A 15,542-nucleotide genomic window follows, 5' to 3' on the forward strand; every position below is an offset into this window, starting at 1 on the left:
CCTTTTTCTTCTGAGTGACCTCTCAGTGACACCCACACACAAAAAAAAAAACCCACAGAGACTTTTTTTTTTTTTTTTTTTACATATATTTACTGCATAAAATCATGCAAAACAATTCTAAACAGACTTGTAATCAAACATCATTCAACTGCATAATTCTCAAAGAGGTGGGACAAACACTTCAGTTTAAAAATTCAGAACACAAACAAAGAACCAGATGATGAAGACGAGACAATGACAAGAAGATCAAGGCAGATCAATATCAGATGAAAATGGGTTAAGAACAAACAGCTTCATTCAAGCCATCTAACAACTCTCGTCCCACTTACTTTTCTTTCTTTTACTTAGTTTCCTTTCTTTCCCGTTGAGAGTCTTGTGTTAAGTTAAGTTTAGCTGCAAAGTTTAATAAACGACTCTACGGTCTTTGCCCACCTCAAAACTTCAAACTTCAGCCACAAGGGAGACTCCATTCATCCACCCTATTTTTAAACTGCAGTCTGCAGTACATTAATTTAAGATTTAATTGGCATTAATTGGCTGCGTGTTCCAGCGTCACTCAAATAGCTAGCCTATGTGTGTGTATATCAATCAGGGAACTGAATGAAACTGCAGTAATCAAAATACCTATGTAAGGATGAATATTCTCCTCACAGCATGGTAAGATTGAGCGTGTTCCTTGATCTATTTCTAAAGGCCTAATATTTATTTATAGCTAGACTGTCAGTGCGTGTTCCACTGCATTCAGTGCACTATCCTCCTTGTGTTAAACAGTAGCTATACACTTGCCTGTTTGTGAGAGCTTGTGTAACACTGCGCGTGTCCCAGTGTGATTTGAATGGGAAGTATTTTAAAATCTTGATCAAGCAAAGTTTTGAAACTGTGAACCAACAGTGAAGAAACTCTGTTGTGTTTTGCGTGGCCAAAGAAACTTGCACATACAATCTACCAAGATCGCTATTGTTCCATCTATTACAGTGCAAAGCTGTCACTTAAAGTTTAATCTCACTCTCAAAGGAACTGAGTGTTTAAGCCCCACGTCATAAAACCATCTAGGAGTGGTGTCTCTTATTTATAGTGTTGAAATGCGCCGACATTTCACGTAATATGCTCGACTGTATGTGTGCATGTGTCTGTTATTTATACAGTGTTGAAATATGCCAACATCTGACATTTTAACTGTATGCAAACTGTGTATCTGATTTAATTCACGTTTGTCCTATAGTGTTTGTTTGGTCACCACAGTTACCTGGCACGGAAGTCTTAACCAACGCTTCTGGGTGAACTCTGAACTGCACATGGACAGTGTATTGATGCCATGTTGTAAACAAACCCTGTGGTTGCCAAGCTAACCGAAGTATTATAGAAATTGCCACGTTTAGGGTATGAGCTAAAACACACTGTTTTTGTGTTTGTCCCTTTAAATGCAAATGAGCTGGTGCTCCCGTCCCCCTTTTCAGATGAGGTCGGAGCTTCTAGAGCTCATGCTCCAGCATGATAGCAATAACAAAACTCATGCTATGAAAATGTCGGAAACTGCAAGTAGTGTTGTTCAGCCATATATGTATGAACCTGAATCGGACAGTGAAAGAGAGACTTTAGAAGAAGTGACAACACATAGAATGCAACAGGAAGTTGATGGTTAGTTGATGTTTTTATGTAGTTCATATGGAGATAACTTTAAGTAATCGATTAGCATGTTTCGTCATGATAATCAATAACTTGCTGTAGGTGTTTATGTGGGAACTGTTGTAAGATGCCTACAGAGCCAGATATTTAAATGTCAGTCATCTGATTGTATTGTGCATAATAAATAAGCATTTATGAATTACACAGCACGGTGCGGTAAAAATAACATCATAGCTGGTCTCATGGTGCAATTGCGTGCTATCACAAACTTTATCTCCCGTTTTCACAGACAAGGCTTATGCTAGTCCTAGACTAAAATGCATGTTTGAGCTTTTTTAACAGAAAGCAACTTGTACTGTCATATCTTAAAATATGTCACTGCCATTGTTTTGTCTCAAGATGCACACCTGTAATGTTTTTTTCAAGTGTACGTTTATAAAATATACTTAAATATCCTAATTGAACTAAAGCCCGGGATACACTGCACGATTTTAGTAATCCTATAAGATCATTACAAATCACACTGTGTGACATAGATCTATTAAACTCGGGCACGACATGCATGTAAACTGTATGATGATGACACCTATTGACTCGTAGGCTACGATGCAAGTTTCTATAGAAGAATAAAACGTCATCAGCATGTGCTAGTGGTAAACAAAACACCATGTTGAATCACACTTTGGCAGTTGTAGTTTTTATGTGCGCTGGGAAAAAAGGAAGCGGCAAAAGAAGAAGGGAAAAGAGCTTGAGGTAAGCAGTTTTAAGTTTCAGCGCCATGTCGCTTTGATTTCATGTCGCATTTTTATTGGCTGGTCAGTAGACGTAGGTCGTAGCAGCAAACACACTGTGCGATGATCAAGCTGAATTTCTGACACTGTCAGAAAATTATCGTAGGCTATCTTTGGTCGCAAGACCAGGAAAACGGCCATCTTTGAACCTCTCTCACTGTACGACATAGGACCACCGATTAAGAGCCATGATCGCAGAAATCGTCACGATTGTTTCACGATGGCAATCTTTCGTCTGGGACAGCCAAAAATTGTGCAGTGTATCCTGGGCTTAAGGCCTAATCCTGGTTTAGGCTAAGACTTGTTTGTGAAACTGGGCCTATAAGTCCCACATGTAATTATGAGTCAGATTACGAGATCACATTGCTTTCATGTGCAATTTTTAATTACCACATTCCTATTAACAATCATTCTGGTAGCATGTGAAGGCAGCATCAGTGAAAAAAGACAGACAGACTGTAATGAATCCTGAAATGAATTCTGAGTGTTCTATTTTCTCTTGTTGGATTACTGTGTTTGACCTTGGACTGTTTTCTCTCGTGTGGATTATTGCTGCCTACCTCTGACCCTTTGCATTGTTTCATGGACTATAGTTTACTGCCTGCCGCCTGCCTTGACCCCACGCCTGCCTTACTTCTCTGATAACTGTCTTATCTCCATTACCTGCTGTTCATCGACCCTGTTTGTACGACTACGATTGTTATTAATAAAAGCTGCAAATGGATCCTCATTCTGTCGACCCCTCTTTACACAGCTTTAGCAACATTAACATTACAGAGTGACAAGAAGCTCTTTCAGAAAGGCAATTTGGAAAGCAAACGCGTGATACTTACTTCTTCTGGAGGTGTAGCTGGATCACGAACAGTTGGCACTGCTCCATCCTTCAGGAGCAAATTTTGTTCAAAACCTGCTTTATACTGACCCTCAGTCACAAAGCAGTCCAGTGTAAAAATGATTCACGCAGACATAAACGAATTTCGGTAGAGTTGAGGGAGCATTTTCTTTGAAAACAAAATTAATCCACCTCGTCTTCAGCGGCTCAGATTTTGGGAGTAAATGGAGAGAGCTATGTGGATTAATACTTGCAGCTACAGAACAACTAAAATGCTTGGGAGACGTTCTCGTCAGTGCAGCAATGGCAGACTGTGTACAACTTGCTGTGAACTCGCTCAGGGTAGTTCTATGTTAAAACGGCAGTGTCTGTCAACATTCGTGGCGGGGCCTGTGGCTAATGTGACGTCACATTAGCACCATGGCTAAAAACAAGTCATTGGGAGACACTGCTTATGATTCATGGGGATTAAAGAAAAGTAGTGGGTGTATTTTTATCACTATAGGCTGGTTCTGTACACACACTGCCAACAAACATTTACAGGTACATCTCAATAAATTAGAATGTCGTGGAAAAGTTCGTTTATTTCAGTAATTCAACTCAAATTGTGGAACTCGTGTATTAAATAAATTCAATGCACACAGACTGAAGTACTTTAAGTCTTTGGTTCTTTTAATTGTGATGATTTTGGCTCACATTTAACAAAAACCCACCAATTCACTATCTCAATAAATTAGAATACTTCATAAGATCAATAAAAAAAAAAAAGGATATTTTAAACAGAAATGTCAGGCTTATGAAAATTATGTTCATTTTGTTGTTATTAGCCACTAGGGTTGTTCCAATTCCGATACTAGTATCGGAAATACCACCGATACCACAAAAAATTCTAGCATCGGTATTGGCGAGTAATTAAACTCATGTACCGATCCGATACCATTTTCTTAAACAATACCTAGTTGTGCCCGCTATCTTTGCTTAACGCAGCAAATCGGAAATCAATTCTTCTTCGCGGTTCAGAATGCAATCACAGGAAGTTGTGCTGTGTTGCCATAAGCAACCACTGTTTAGAGCAGCGAAGAAGAAGTGAAAACGTGCTAGCAGCATGTCCGCTGTTTAGCAGTATTTCAGACTGCACCAACCAGCCAGTAAAACGGTGACATGTCTCATATGCAATGCTGCAATTTCAAGGGGTGGCACAAGTATTAGCAACTTTAACAAATAACATAATAAATCATTTGAAGACGCGTCACCCCACGCAACACGATGGTTACAGAAAGGCTAGGACGGAGAAGGACGAGGCGTGCCAGAATCAACAATCTTTGGAAGCTTCGTTCAAACAAAGAGAAAAGTTTTCAAAAGACAGCCAACGAGCGATTAAGATAACCAACAAAATTGTCGAGTTTATTGTTCTGGATGACCAGCCACTGTCAGTCATCGAAAACGTGGGATTTTTATTAACAAAATTGTTTCTGGACTTTAAGTTTTAAAGAGATTATTTTCTTATATAATTATATTCCTAGATTTATTTGTTGCACTGTTTTTATACAGTTATATTGTAAAACTAAAATACTAAAATAAGTGTTAGATTTGCGGCTGCATTTGAAGTTCTTTTTCACTTAAAATAAATAAATAATATAACTGACAAATAAATAAAATAATAAAATAATACTATTTATAATACTACTTATAATAAAAATACTCTAGTTCACTGTATGTATTTGTTCTTGTTTTATTAAGGGATAAGTCTGAAGCACACCATAAAATAATTCCATCAATTCATACAAGGCTAGTAGTATATACAGCTGTATAATATACAGATACACACCCAGGTATCGGATCAGTACTCGGTATCAGCCGATACCCTGAGCTCAGGTATCAGAATCGGTATCGGGAATGGAAAAGGGGTATTGGAACATCTCTATTAGCCACACCCTGCTTCATTAGAATAATGCAACTTTGGTGCTGAAGGCAGGCAGGCAGGCAGGCAGGCAGTAATAAACTCAGTGCTGACAAGTCAGGGAATATACATATACAACATCACAATATACTCCCCTTTTATACACATACAAAATAATGCAACAAGCTTGAAATATGTACATTTTTGAAGAAGACAAGAGTCCTGTTTTTTTTACATACTTGCAAACTGAGAAAAGGTACAAGACAGGCCAACAATGTGATGGCTGATATCTGATATCACCTCATTTTATGAGGTGATATCAGAAACTACAGTTGTAAAATAGTGTGCATGTAAAGAAATGATAACATGATCATTTTGTATAATCATCCATGTTTGATGTTCTGGAGTCCTTCATCTGAAGTCTTCATAAGAGGCTGGATCCAAGCAGGAGCTGGTATAGTCTCTAATTACCTTTTCACTGATATTTCTGTGTTATTTACATTTCAAAATAGTTTATTATTCTTTTCTGAAAATAGACACATAACAGGGTCCCTAAAAAGCGTGAATAAGCGAAAAACCACACGGTCCCTTAAGTTAAGCTGATGGCATGTTCAATAAACAAAGCATACTGTAATTATATTTTATGTGCCTTTATATTTTTGCAGTCTATTTTCACTGATATATCAGTGTTATTTGCATTTCAAAATAGTTTATTTTCCTTTAATTCAAAATAGACACAAAAAGCAACACAATCCCTTAAAAAGCATGAAAAAGAGAAAAACCACACGGTCCCCAAGTTGAGCAGCGTGGCATCTTTTAAGGTGGACCAGTGTTGTGTAATATTCGGTTCCTGTGAAAAACTGTTCTAGTGGGTGGAGTATACGTGAATATTCATGATATTTCCCCTGTTGTGGGCGTGGCCTTGAGACAACGCGCAGACGAATGGAACAGAATATATTAGTGCTCAAATCGAACTCGTTTAATGGATTATTTCGAAACGGTAATGAAGTTTCAATGTTAAGCATTAACTGCAACAGTTGACATTTTCAAAACAATGAGTATATTGTGTAATATGATAAATCGTCTGTGATGTTTTGCCTGATTGATTACAGATATTCAGATAAACAGGTAAGGACACAGCAGAGCAAACAATGAGCGAATAACCTATTCTAATCTGGGATAGTACAGTTTATTACTTGTGCCCTATTAAAATGTTTAAGATAGCCTGTTATGAGTCATCCTTAATTTCTTGTTTATTTCGCATATAGCCAGTGTTTCTGTTAACTACATAAACTACATACCTGAGGAGAATGTTTTATTAATCTAGCAGTCATCGTAAACATTGCAATTTGTACTTTATTATATAATACAGTGCATAAACCTTTAAAGCATTGTTGGGTCCCTATTAGCTCAAAAATAAAAAAATAAAATAATATATGGCACCTCTAATTTGACAAATGTGACAAACATGAGGCTCAAAAATAAAATGATGAGCTCTGGGTTAAAGTGCTTTCTCTTTGCTACAACACAATTTTGTTACTGCTTTTCCTTTGCTATCTACTACAATTTATTATCCATTAAAAAAAAAAGAAATTCATACATTGGCACAATTTATATGTCTACACATCTAATTTCTGTTGGTGTGACTGTTTTAGTTGTCTGTTGCTAAAATCAGTGTGTGTTTGTATGTCTGTGCTCTTTAACAACAGAACTGAATCCAGACCACTCTTCCTCACAGACCACCGATTTGAGATTTGCAGTGTTAAAAATGTTAGTGTGAAATTACAGTATATTCCAAGTTAATAACTGCATTAATTTCACAGTAATTTAACCTGGAAAATACTGTGTATCAACATTAGATGAAAATACATGTAACAATATTAAGGAACTGAACTTTTCTCAGTTGAGTAATGGATCAGTTTAGTTGTCTTTCTGTTGTCTACTGATTGCACACAGTTTGTGGGGTGAAGGGTTCAAGATCAGACTCACGACTGGTGTGAGATCCAAATCATCTTCAGACACTCCAGGAGGAGGAGTGAAGCGGAAATGCTGAAGGAGGGAAGTGAAGAACAGGAAGATCTCCATCCTGGCTAAACTCTCTCTGAGACAAACCCTGCGGCCTGAGAAAAAAAATAGATAATGTTCAGAATGGCTACTTTAGAAGAACACTTTATCAGAACAAATATGTCCTTAAAAAATATTGAAGCACAATCCGACCATTCGGCTCAAGTTCAGACTAAAAGACAATGTCAAAACATGACACCTGCAGAGAAGGGCATGAAGGCGTCTCGTTTGATCAGCTGACCCTTCTCGTCTAGAAAGTGTTGAGGGTTGAAAGTGTTAGGCGTCTCCCACTCGTTCTCATCCCTCAACACAGACGTCAACAGCGGCAGAACACACGTACCCTGGATTTAAAAAGCGCAAAAACACGATTAAGGAATTTTAATGTTATTTTCACAAAAATGTATTGTTTGTACAAAGCCCACTGGGTTATAGACTATAAAATAAATAACTTATTTACTTTTTAAAATTAAGACATTTTGTGCTAGGTGGGAAATATATTCGACAAAAATAAAGTAGATGAAAGTAGACGTTTGGCAAACTATGCTAGAAGGTGCCAAATGATTGTACCTTAAAGGGATAGTTCACCCAAAAATGAAAATTTGATGTTTATCTGCTTACCCCCAGGGCATCCAAGATGTAGGTGACTTTGTTTCTTCAGTAGAACACAAATGATGATTTTTAACTCCAACCGTTGCCGTCTGTCAGTCTTATAATACGTGTCAATGGGAACTTCGTCTATAAGAGTAAATAAAATTTGCTTAGACAAATCCAAATTAAACCCTGCGGCTCGTGACGACACATTGATGTCCTAAGACACGAAATGATCGGTTTGTGTGAGAAACTGAACAGTATTTATATCATTTTTTACCTCTAAAACACCACTATGTCCAACTGCGTTCAGCATTCGCTTAGTGAGGTCTGATCGCGCTCTGACAACGGCAGTGATGTCTCGCACTCACTGAAGCACTCATCTCCTTATGAACTCAATCTATGACCAATGAGATCACATATAAAGTACATAAAATGCTTTAATTTTAGAGAGGTCTCTCATTGTGATGTGTGCAGTGACTTTTGTGTACTGTTGTTTTCACCAGCAGAGGGGGCTGCAAGCTATACTGATTACTTGGCTACTTTAGCCACTAAGAACTATGCCTGAACAAGACCTCAGCACCATCAGTTGTCAGAGACAGTCATCGGTTTCAAAGTAATCACATACTATTTATGTTTAAGAAGTAATATTGTTTGTATGTATATAACAGGCCGAGAACAGAGTGCGGGATTGTTTTTACCACGTTGGTAAAAGTACACCCATATGTGAATAAATAATAAACTAAACACTTGCAACAATTACAGTACATTTGCAGAAAGCACATACTTTGTTCAAATTAAGCCTAAGGTTCAAAATAATATGTCTAATTAGGGACAGTAAAGACACATTTCCAAACGCACAAACATAAAATAACATTTGAGAAATTAAAAAAAAAAAAAAAAAAAAATTTGTGAAAATGAAAATATTAAACACAATTAGAAAATGTTAAATATTTGTTTAAAACAGTTTTAATTATCATATGTTTTTTGATAAAGCCATCATTTTGTTATACTGTTTTGATCTGTTTGGTATTTGCAATATTATTTTTGGTGAATTGTATTAAAACCAGTATGGGACAGTTTTGGCTGAAATGATTTATTATAATAATTTATATAATTATTATAGTTGTTTAACAAAAAACATACAAAAATGTATTAAATCAAAACAAGTGACCACTGAACTAAGGAAAATTTCCCAACTTACTATTTTAAAAATGCACACCTTATTTAAGTGTTAATGTGAACAGCATATTTTTCTCCCTCAATTTGGAAGTCTGACCTTGTATATGAGAATATTTGGCCATGAGCATCAGACCCCAGCGCAGTGTCGTGCCGGTCGTGTCAGTACCAGCAGCAAACAGGTTTGACACCGTAATGAGCAGATTCTGATCGTGGAAATGTGAATCTTTTTCTCCAGATTCCTGCATGAAGCACAAAAACATTCCTAAGTCTTAAGGCCAAATTCTAATTCAGTTTTTACGTGTACGCGAGTGTCAGCGTACAGTGCACGTGACGCGAATTTCATCATCAGAATAGTACGCGCATACTGAACGCGCACCGCTGAATTTTTGTAACCGGTCGCACATGCGCATTTAATTTTTTTTTGTTGTTGCAGTAATTACTTTATCCACAAGGTGGCAACCGTGCCATGGAGGCGTCGATTCACAAAGTATTCAAAGAAAAACTGCATAAACAGAGGAGTCCGAAATGCGTGCAAGTTACAGCAACAATGGAGGCCTACACAGGTGAGAGATTGTGCTAAGAGGTTAGTACTCTCATTTGTCTAGCATGAAAGAATACAAGGATGTGTATATTGGTTGTAACTCATAGAGGTATTGCAATTTGTTGCAATACGCATGCGTCGAATGCCTGTGTACGCGTATGAGTCAAGTGAAGTATACTTTGCAAGGCTGTACGTTTGACTGTGCGCGTAGCATACACATAAAAAAAAAAAAAAAAAAAAAAAAAACAAGTATACTTTATACTTCAATACAAAGAAAAATTTACACTAATGAGCCAAAACATTATGACAAGTCACAGGTGAAGCAAATATTGTTGATCATCTCCTAACAAGGTCACATATTCAGGTCTGGGTAGATTAGTTGGTAAGCAAACAATCAGTTCTCGTAATCAATATGTTGGATGCAGGAGAAATGGACAGGAATAAAGATCTGAGCCACTTTGACAAAGGCAAATTGTTATGGCAAGGCGACTGGGTCAGAGTTTCTCTGAAACAGCAATGCTTTTGTGTGTTGCTTCCGGTCAGCAGTGGTGAAAATTTACCAGCAGTGGTCCGAGGAGGGACAAACCACAAAACGGTGACAGGGTGTTGGGCACCCAAAGCTCATAGATGCACAAGGAAAATGAAGACTATCCCTTCTGGACAGACAGTCTACTGTGGTACAAATTTGATCCTGGAACAACATTACAGTCTGAAAATTTAGTCTTAACCATATTCCTACCCCTAAACCTAATCCTACCCATAACTTATCCCTAAAATCAGAGGGGAAAGATAGGTGAATAACATTGATGTAGAAGCACCTAACCCTGGTTGCAAGCCTAAACTTGACGTAAATGGTAAAATTGTCCCTCAAATCTGATTGGTTGATTGGAATGTTGTTCCAGGATCAACAAAGATGTTGATCCAGGAACATGTCTTACTTGGCAAAATCACAGTGACCAAACTGAAGAGTGTTTGTCAAACAGTTGCCTGAATTAAATAAGGCCATACTGACTGAATCTGTACCAAGAAAAGTGAAGGTCACCTCATCATGATATTTTAGAAAAGGCAACAGTAAATGCAGTAAAGTATAAACTATAAAAAGGTGCAATCTTATTTTGTAATGAACAATATTTCAAACATATGTGAAATTATGACACCCATAGTTTCTATTGTACTATTAAAGCAGGATACAGAAAATGTTTCTACTACCTGACAGATATATCACTGAAATAGATGTTCAGAGAAATCACAATTGTTGATGTAAATGGCAAAAAAGTAATCCTGGGATACAACAGTTGTAAGACTTTGAGTGCTGCTTGTCTTTTAATCATTTTGAGTATTCAGGTTTGGACGACCAGATTTTAGAAAGAGTGGTTGGTGTAAGATTTAACAGCTGAATACTGCCAGGTCTATTGAAGTTGGCAAACAGGTAATATTTCATAAAACACTTTTAATGTCAGAATAATGAGGATGACCTCTGATGTGTAACATTAGGATTTACCCACCTGAATAAACAATGACTGTAAAAACAGCACATTCACTTGTTATTTTGAAAGACCTGATCCATGTTTTAATGTTGTCTGTAGACAGAAAGAGTTCAAAACATAAAATTAAGTCATTTTATAATATTATTACATATCCGGATACAGATTGCTTACTCTACATTTATGCAGTGTTAGGTTGTGAAGGACAAAGTGTATTTTTTCACCAAGCACTACAAATTTCTTGACACATTCTATACATGCCAAGAATACAATTAAAAAATACTCTTAAAAGTTTGTGGTTTAAAATAATGTCATGCTTCAGTATTTGACAATTTAATATATTTAACTGCAATAGAATTAATTAATCACTAACAATATTGTCATGCTAAGTCTTAATATGTTGCCATCAATTTGCAATTACTTAGCTCCTTAAAAAAAAAAAATAAGGTAACACTTTACAATAAGGTTGTATTAGTTAACATTAGTTAATGCATTAGTTAACATTAACTAACCATGAACAACACCTCTGTTCAGCATTAGTTAATCATTGTTAACGTTAACACATCTATTAATGCATAATAAATTGTTAACACATCTATTAATGCATCTATTCATGTTAACAGCGCAAGTAGTTAACATTAGTTAATGCACTATAATATGAAATAATCATGAACAATGCCTGTAAATAGCCTTAATGTTTTAAGGTTAACTTACTGTACATATTTACTTTAGTTTATGTAACAGTTGACACACTAAGGGTGAACATTTCTAACTCACCATCTTACCCTAAAGGTAAAAATGCCATTGTGTACCTTATCAGCATTATTTAATTACAAGGCATTGATTTGGGCTGTAGGCCTAAACATAATTCTGAAGTGGAAACCATCTGAACATGAACAGATATGTTGTTCATGTTTATATGCACTTTACTATCATTACTTACATTCAACAAAGCATTCATTAATGGAATTTGTGAACCTTATTGTAAAGTGTACACTATTTCAACATTAACTGATGTGTTACTAACATTTAACCTTTATTAATATGACTTACCATTAACAAAGCATTTAAATGAAAAAAAAAAAATGTCTGTAATTGTTTAACCATTTTGTAATATTTAGTTTGTTTGCTGTGCGACACAAGGCGTTCCCATTCAGTCGGTCACGTTCGACGTACGTCGGACAGACCGACGAATAGGAATCTCGCTAGAGAGGTCAATCTACTTCGAGTGTAACTACAACGAGCCAATGCACATTGGCATGCAATCATATGCATCAGCTGCTCGCCTCGCAGCGCGGGTATATAACGAGCAGCAGGTGCGTTGCATCTTCAGCTTTTCGCTTCGGAGCCGAACGGTGTTTGTTCCTGTTCTCTGCAAGCAAGTGTCTGCTAGAAGACGAGTCAAGCTTTTTGGTTGAACTTCTCTTTTTTTTCGAGTGCGGGCGAACAGCACAGCAGCGGGGTCGAAGTCCTCTCTTTATTTTCTGTTTTTTGTTTCGTTTGCCATTATAGAGCAAATAGCTGTTTTGACAGCGTCAGAAGGCTGTTCTCACAGCCGGTACGGTGCGCTTCGAGCGCTGAAAGCCGTTTTTACGGCTGGTAAGAGTGAGCGCCTTCAAAGAGAGAAAGAGCACACGACAGGCTGCACACAATCCCTGTCTGTGTTGCGGCGGCCGTTCCCCTGCGTGCTTCAGCACTCTAAAAGAGTAAAGTCCCTAAAAGAGCTTACACAAATAGAGCTTGCGTCTTTTTAAAGATGACATTCTATTTGTGTGTTTCTGGATGCGGTCGTTTCCTGTCCTCACTGACGGCCACGATCACTGTTTCACATGTCTGGGCGCGTGCTGAAACGATGTCCGTGGGTGGTTCATGTTTTCGTATGAGAACATGATCACGTCGACACGCCGGTCGTGACTCTTCTTTCTCCGGGAAGCTTGAGTCCCCTCTGTTGTTGGCCAGCTGCCGCTTGTGTGTAAAAGCACAGCCGCGGGTCTGCCCGACACTCTGGGAGACCGCGGAGATCAGCGAGAGCAAACCTCTAGCTCCTCTGCGTGTCGTGTGCCGTCGAGCTGTCTGGCTGCAGCGCGGGTTGTCACGGCAACCCAGCGCTCGCTCGGCGCTCTAGATGCGCGGTCTCCTTGCCTAATCTCCATTGTAGCGCCCTCTCTGGTGCACCAGAAGAGGTCTACTTTGGTGAAATGGCTTGGGTGTCTTGAGGTTGAGGGGTTCCTTCGGGGAACCAACCCCCTAGGGCCCCTCCCTCTAGCGCATTACATGCTGTGCAGCTTCTGGATTGGATTGCTGGTCCTTTTCATAGGGGAACCTAGCATTCCATTTAGGGCTCCAGCTGAGGGTCAGATGTCGATTGCAGCATCGGAGAGAGGGCTGTTATGCTCTGGAAATGAGGGTGACGCTGCCCACTGTAATGGTGTGTGCTTATGCTGACTCAGATTCAGAGTTTACAGCCATGCTTTCCCGGGTGTTCCGGATGTGCATGAAAAACTTGGCAGTATGGAGCTATATTGGTGCCATAAATATGGAAAGCCAAAATCTGCATAAGTTTTTACTCTCTCACTACCCTTATGGGTGGGGTGGCTGTTCACAGACCACACCCACCCTGCATGTGAGGCCAAGGCACTCTTTATGCATGAGGGTAGTTCTGAGCCGGGGTTGAGCTGCGCTTGTTGACTAACCGTGATCAAAGTCACGGCGCAGGCCTCCGGCCAGACGATGTCCACCTCAGTGGTCCAGAAGCGCCCCCCTGGCTTACCTTGCTGAGGTGCAAGAGGTCGTCAAGCTAAACGCTTTCTCGACACTCCCATCTCACAAGGTGGCCTTTTCGGTGACACTGTCGGGGACTGAGCCCAGCAGTTCTCCTCAGTTAGTGGCAGACCGGGGAGCCTCCCCCGACAAACCATTGAGTTCCTCGTGGGCCCTCAGTCTGCTCGTCGCCAAGGGTGTCGTCCCCTGCAGAATAAAAAAAAAAAAAAAAAAAACTCCGGCCCAGTCTGCTCTACTGTGTCCGCTGCAGGAAGATGACACCTCCCGTCTCTGCTACTGTTTAAGTGGTTAGTGAAAAATCACCCCTGAGACGGGTGACCCAGAGACGGGTGGGGCTGCTCTCCCCCCCCCGGAGGAGGGCCGGGTGGTAAATCCTGTTGGTTGGGTTTGTTTCTGTTCTCCCGCTGGTCCAACAGCCAGCGGTACCCAAATTTTCAAAAAGAGAGCAGTTCCTCCATCTCTGGGTCTGAAGAGGGCTCGGAGAGCAGTGGGAGGAGAAAAGCCTCACCACTCTCATCCCCCTCTTCCTTCGCCAGAGGGCAGCAGCGTGCAGTCGAGAAGGCAGCAAAGCCTCTCCTGCGCCCCCTGCCCAACCGTGGAACCAGGTAGGTGTTGCACAGCACACTCTGACCCCGCTTCGGGCCGCCTCGCAGAGAGAGCCTCCCGAGCTGCGTCCCTGTGTTCCACCTCGCTGCCTCACTGCGGGTACGCCTGCGGTCCCTTTGATCCCGCCTGTACGGTCTCTGTGAGCCTGGTTAGCGCTCCCCAGTCCGTCTCGCTGGCTCATTCGGACCATCGGGCTCGGCTATGCGATTCAGTTCGCCCGGCGTCCCCCCAAGTTCAGGGGTGTCCACCTCACTGCAGTGAAGGCTGTCGATGCCCGTGTCTTGCGTGCGGAGATCGCGGTCCTACTGGCGAAGGACGCGATAGAGCCGGTCCCTCCAGCCGATATGAGGTCAGGGTTCTACAGTCCCTACTTCATTGTACCCAAGAAAAGCGGTGGGTTACGACCGATCCTGGATCTGCGAGTTTTGAATCGGAGCCTTCACAAGCTACCGTTCAAAATGCTCACGCAGAAATGCATTTTCGAGTGCATCCGTCCCCAGGATTGGTTTGCAGCGATCGACCTGAAGGACGCGTACTTTCATGTTCGATTCTTCCGCGACACAGGCCATTCCTGCGTTTTTGCGTTCGAAGGTCGAGCATATCAGTACAGAGTCTTACCCTTCGGGCTGGCCCTGTCTCCCCGCGTCTTCACGAAGGTCGTGGAGGGAGCCCTTGTTCCCATGAGAGAACAGGGTGTTCGCATCCTTAACTATCTCGACGACTGGCTCATTCTGGCACAGTCCCGGGATCAGTGGTGTGAACACAGGGATTTGGTGCTCAGACACCTCAGCCAGTTGGGTCTTCAGGTCAACTGGGAAAAGAGCAAACTCGCCCCGGTGCAGAGGATCTCTTTTCTCGGTATGGAGTTGGATTCGGTCGAACAGATAGCACGCCTCACAGAGGAACGTGCTCAGTCGGTGTTGAACTGCCTGAATACGTTCAACGGCAGGACAGCGGTTCCACTGAAATTTTTTCAGAGGCTCCTGGGGCATATGGCAGCCGCAGCGGCAGTAACCCCGCTCGGTCTGCTTCATATGAGACTGCTTCAACACTGGCTCCACGGCCGGGTCCCGAGATGGGCGTGGCAACGCGGCACGTTCCGGGTGGCAATCACTCAGGAGTGCCGCCAAACCTTCAGGCCGTGGTC

The 15,542-nt window shown here is 40.6% G+C and overlaps 2 protein-coding genes across 8 annotated transcripts in view; both read right to left on the reverse strand.

Annotated features, from left to right (window-relative positions):
• The window catches only part of LOC127509458 (cytochrome P450 2K1-like), a 137,418-nt gene that overhangs the window by 75,214 nt on the left and 46,662 nt on the right, over positions 1 to 15,542 (reverse strand). Inside the window, exons 8-9 of one of the 6 annotated variants that reach the window (XM_051888212.1) lie at positions 7,413 to 7,554; positions 6,963 to 7,269 (exon numbers count right to left, since the gene is read on the reverse strand). The exons of 4 other annotated variants lie outside the window; for them this stretch is intronic. In XM_051888212.1, the coding sequence (XP_051744172.1) occupies positions 7,070 to 7,269; positions 7,413 to 7,554 (342 nt within the window). In that variant the 3' untranslated portion in view covers positions 6,963 to 7,069. Of the gene's footprint in view, positions 1 to 6,962; positions 7,270 to 7,412; positions 7,555 to 15,542 lie in introns of those variants that run through there. One more of the 6 variants, XM_051888207.1, reaches the window with a different exon arrangement.
• Positions 10,990 to 15,542, reverse strand: part of LOC127509456 (junctional adhesion molecule-like) — a 40,896-nt gene continuing 36,343 nt past the window's right edge. Inside the window, exon 7 of one of the 2 annotated variants that reach the window (XM_051888200.1) lies at positions 10,990 to 11,104. In XM_051888200.1, the coding sequence (XP_051744160.1) occupies positions 11,022 to 11,104 (83 nt within the window). In that variant the 3' untranslated portion in view covers positions 10,990 to 11,021. The remainder of the gene's footprint in view (positions 11,105 to 15,542) is intronic. The other variant, XM_051888201.1, reaches the window with a different exon arrangement.

Source organism: Ctenopharyngodon idella, chromosome 3, assembly GCF_019924925.1.
Source record: "Ctenopharyngodon idella isolate HZGC_01 chromosome 3, HZGC01, whole genome shotgun sequence".
Classification (NCBI taxonomy): domain Eukaryota; kingdom Metazoa; phylum Chordata; class Actinopteri; order Cypriniformes; family Xenocyprididae; genus Ctenopharyngodon; species Ctenopharyngodon idella.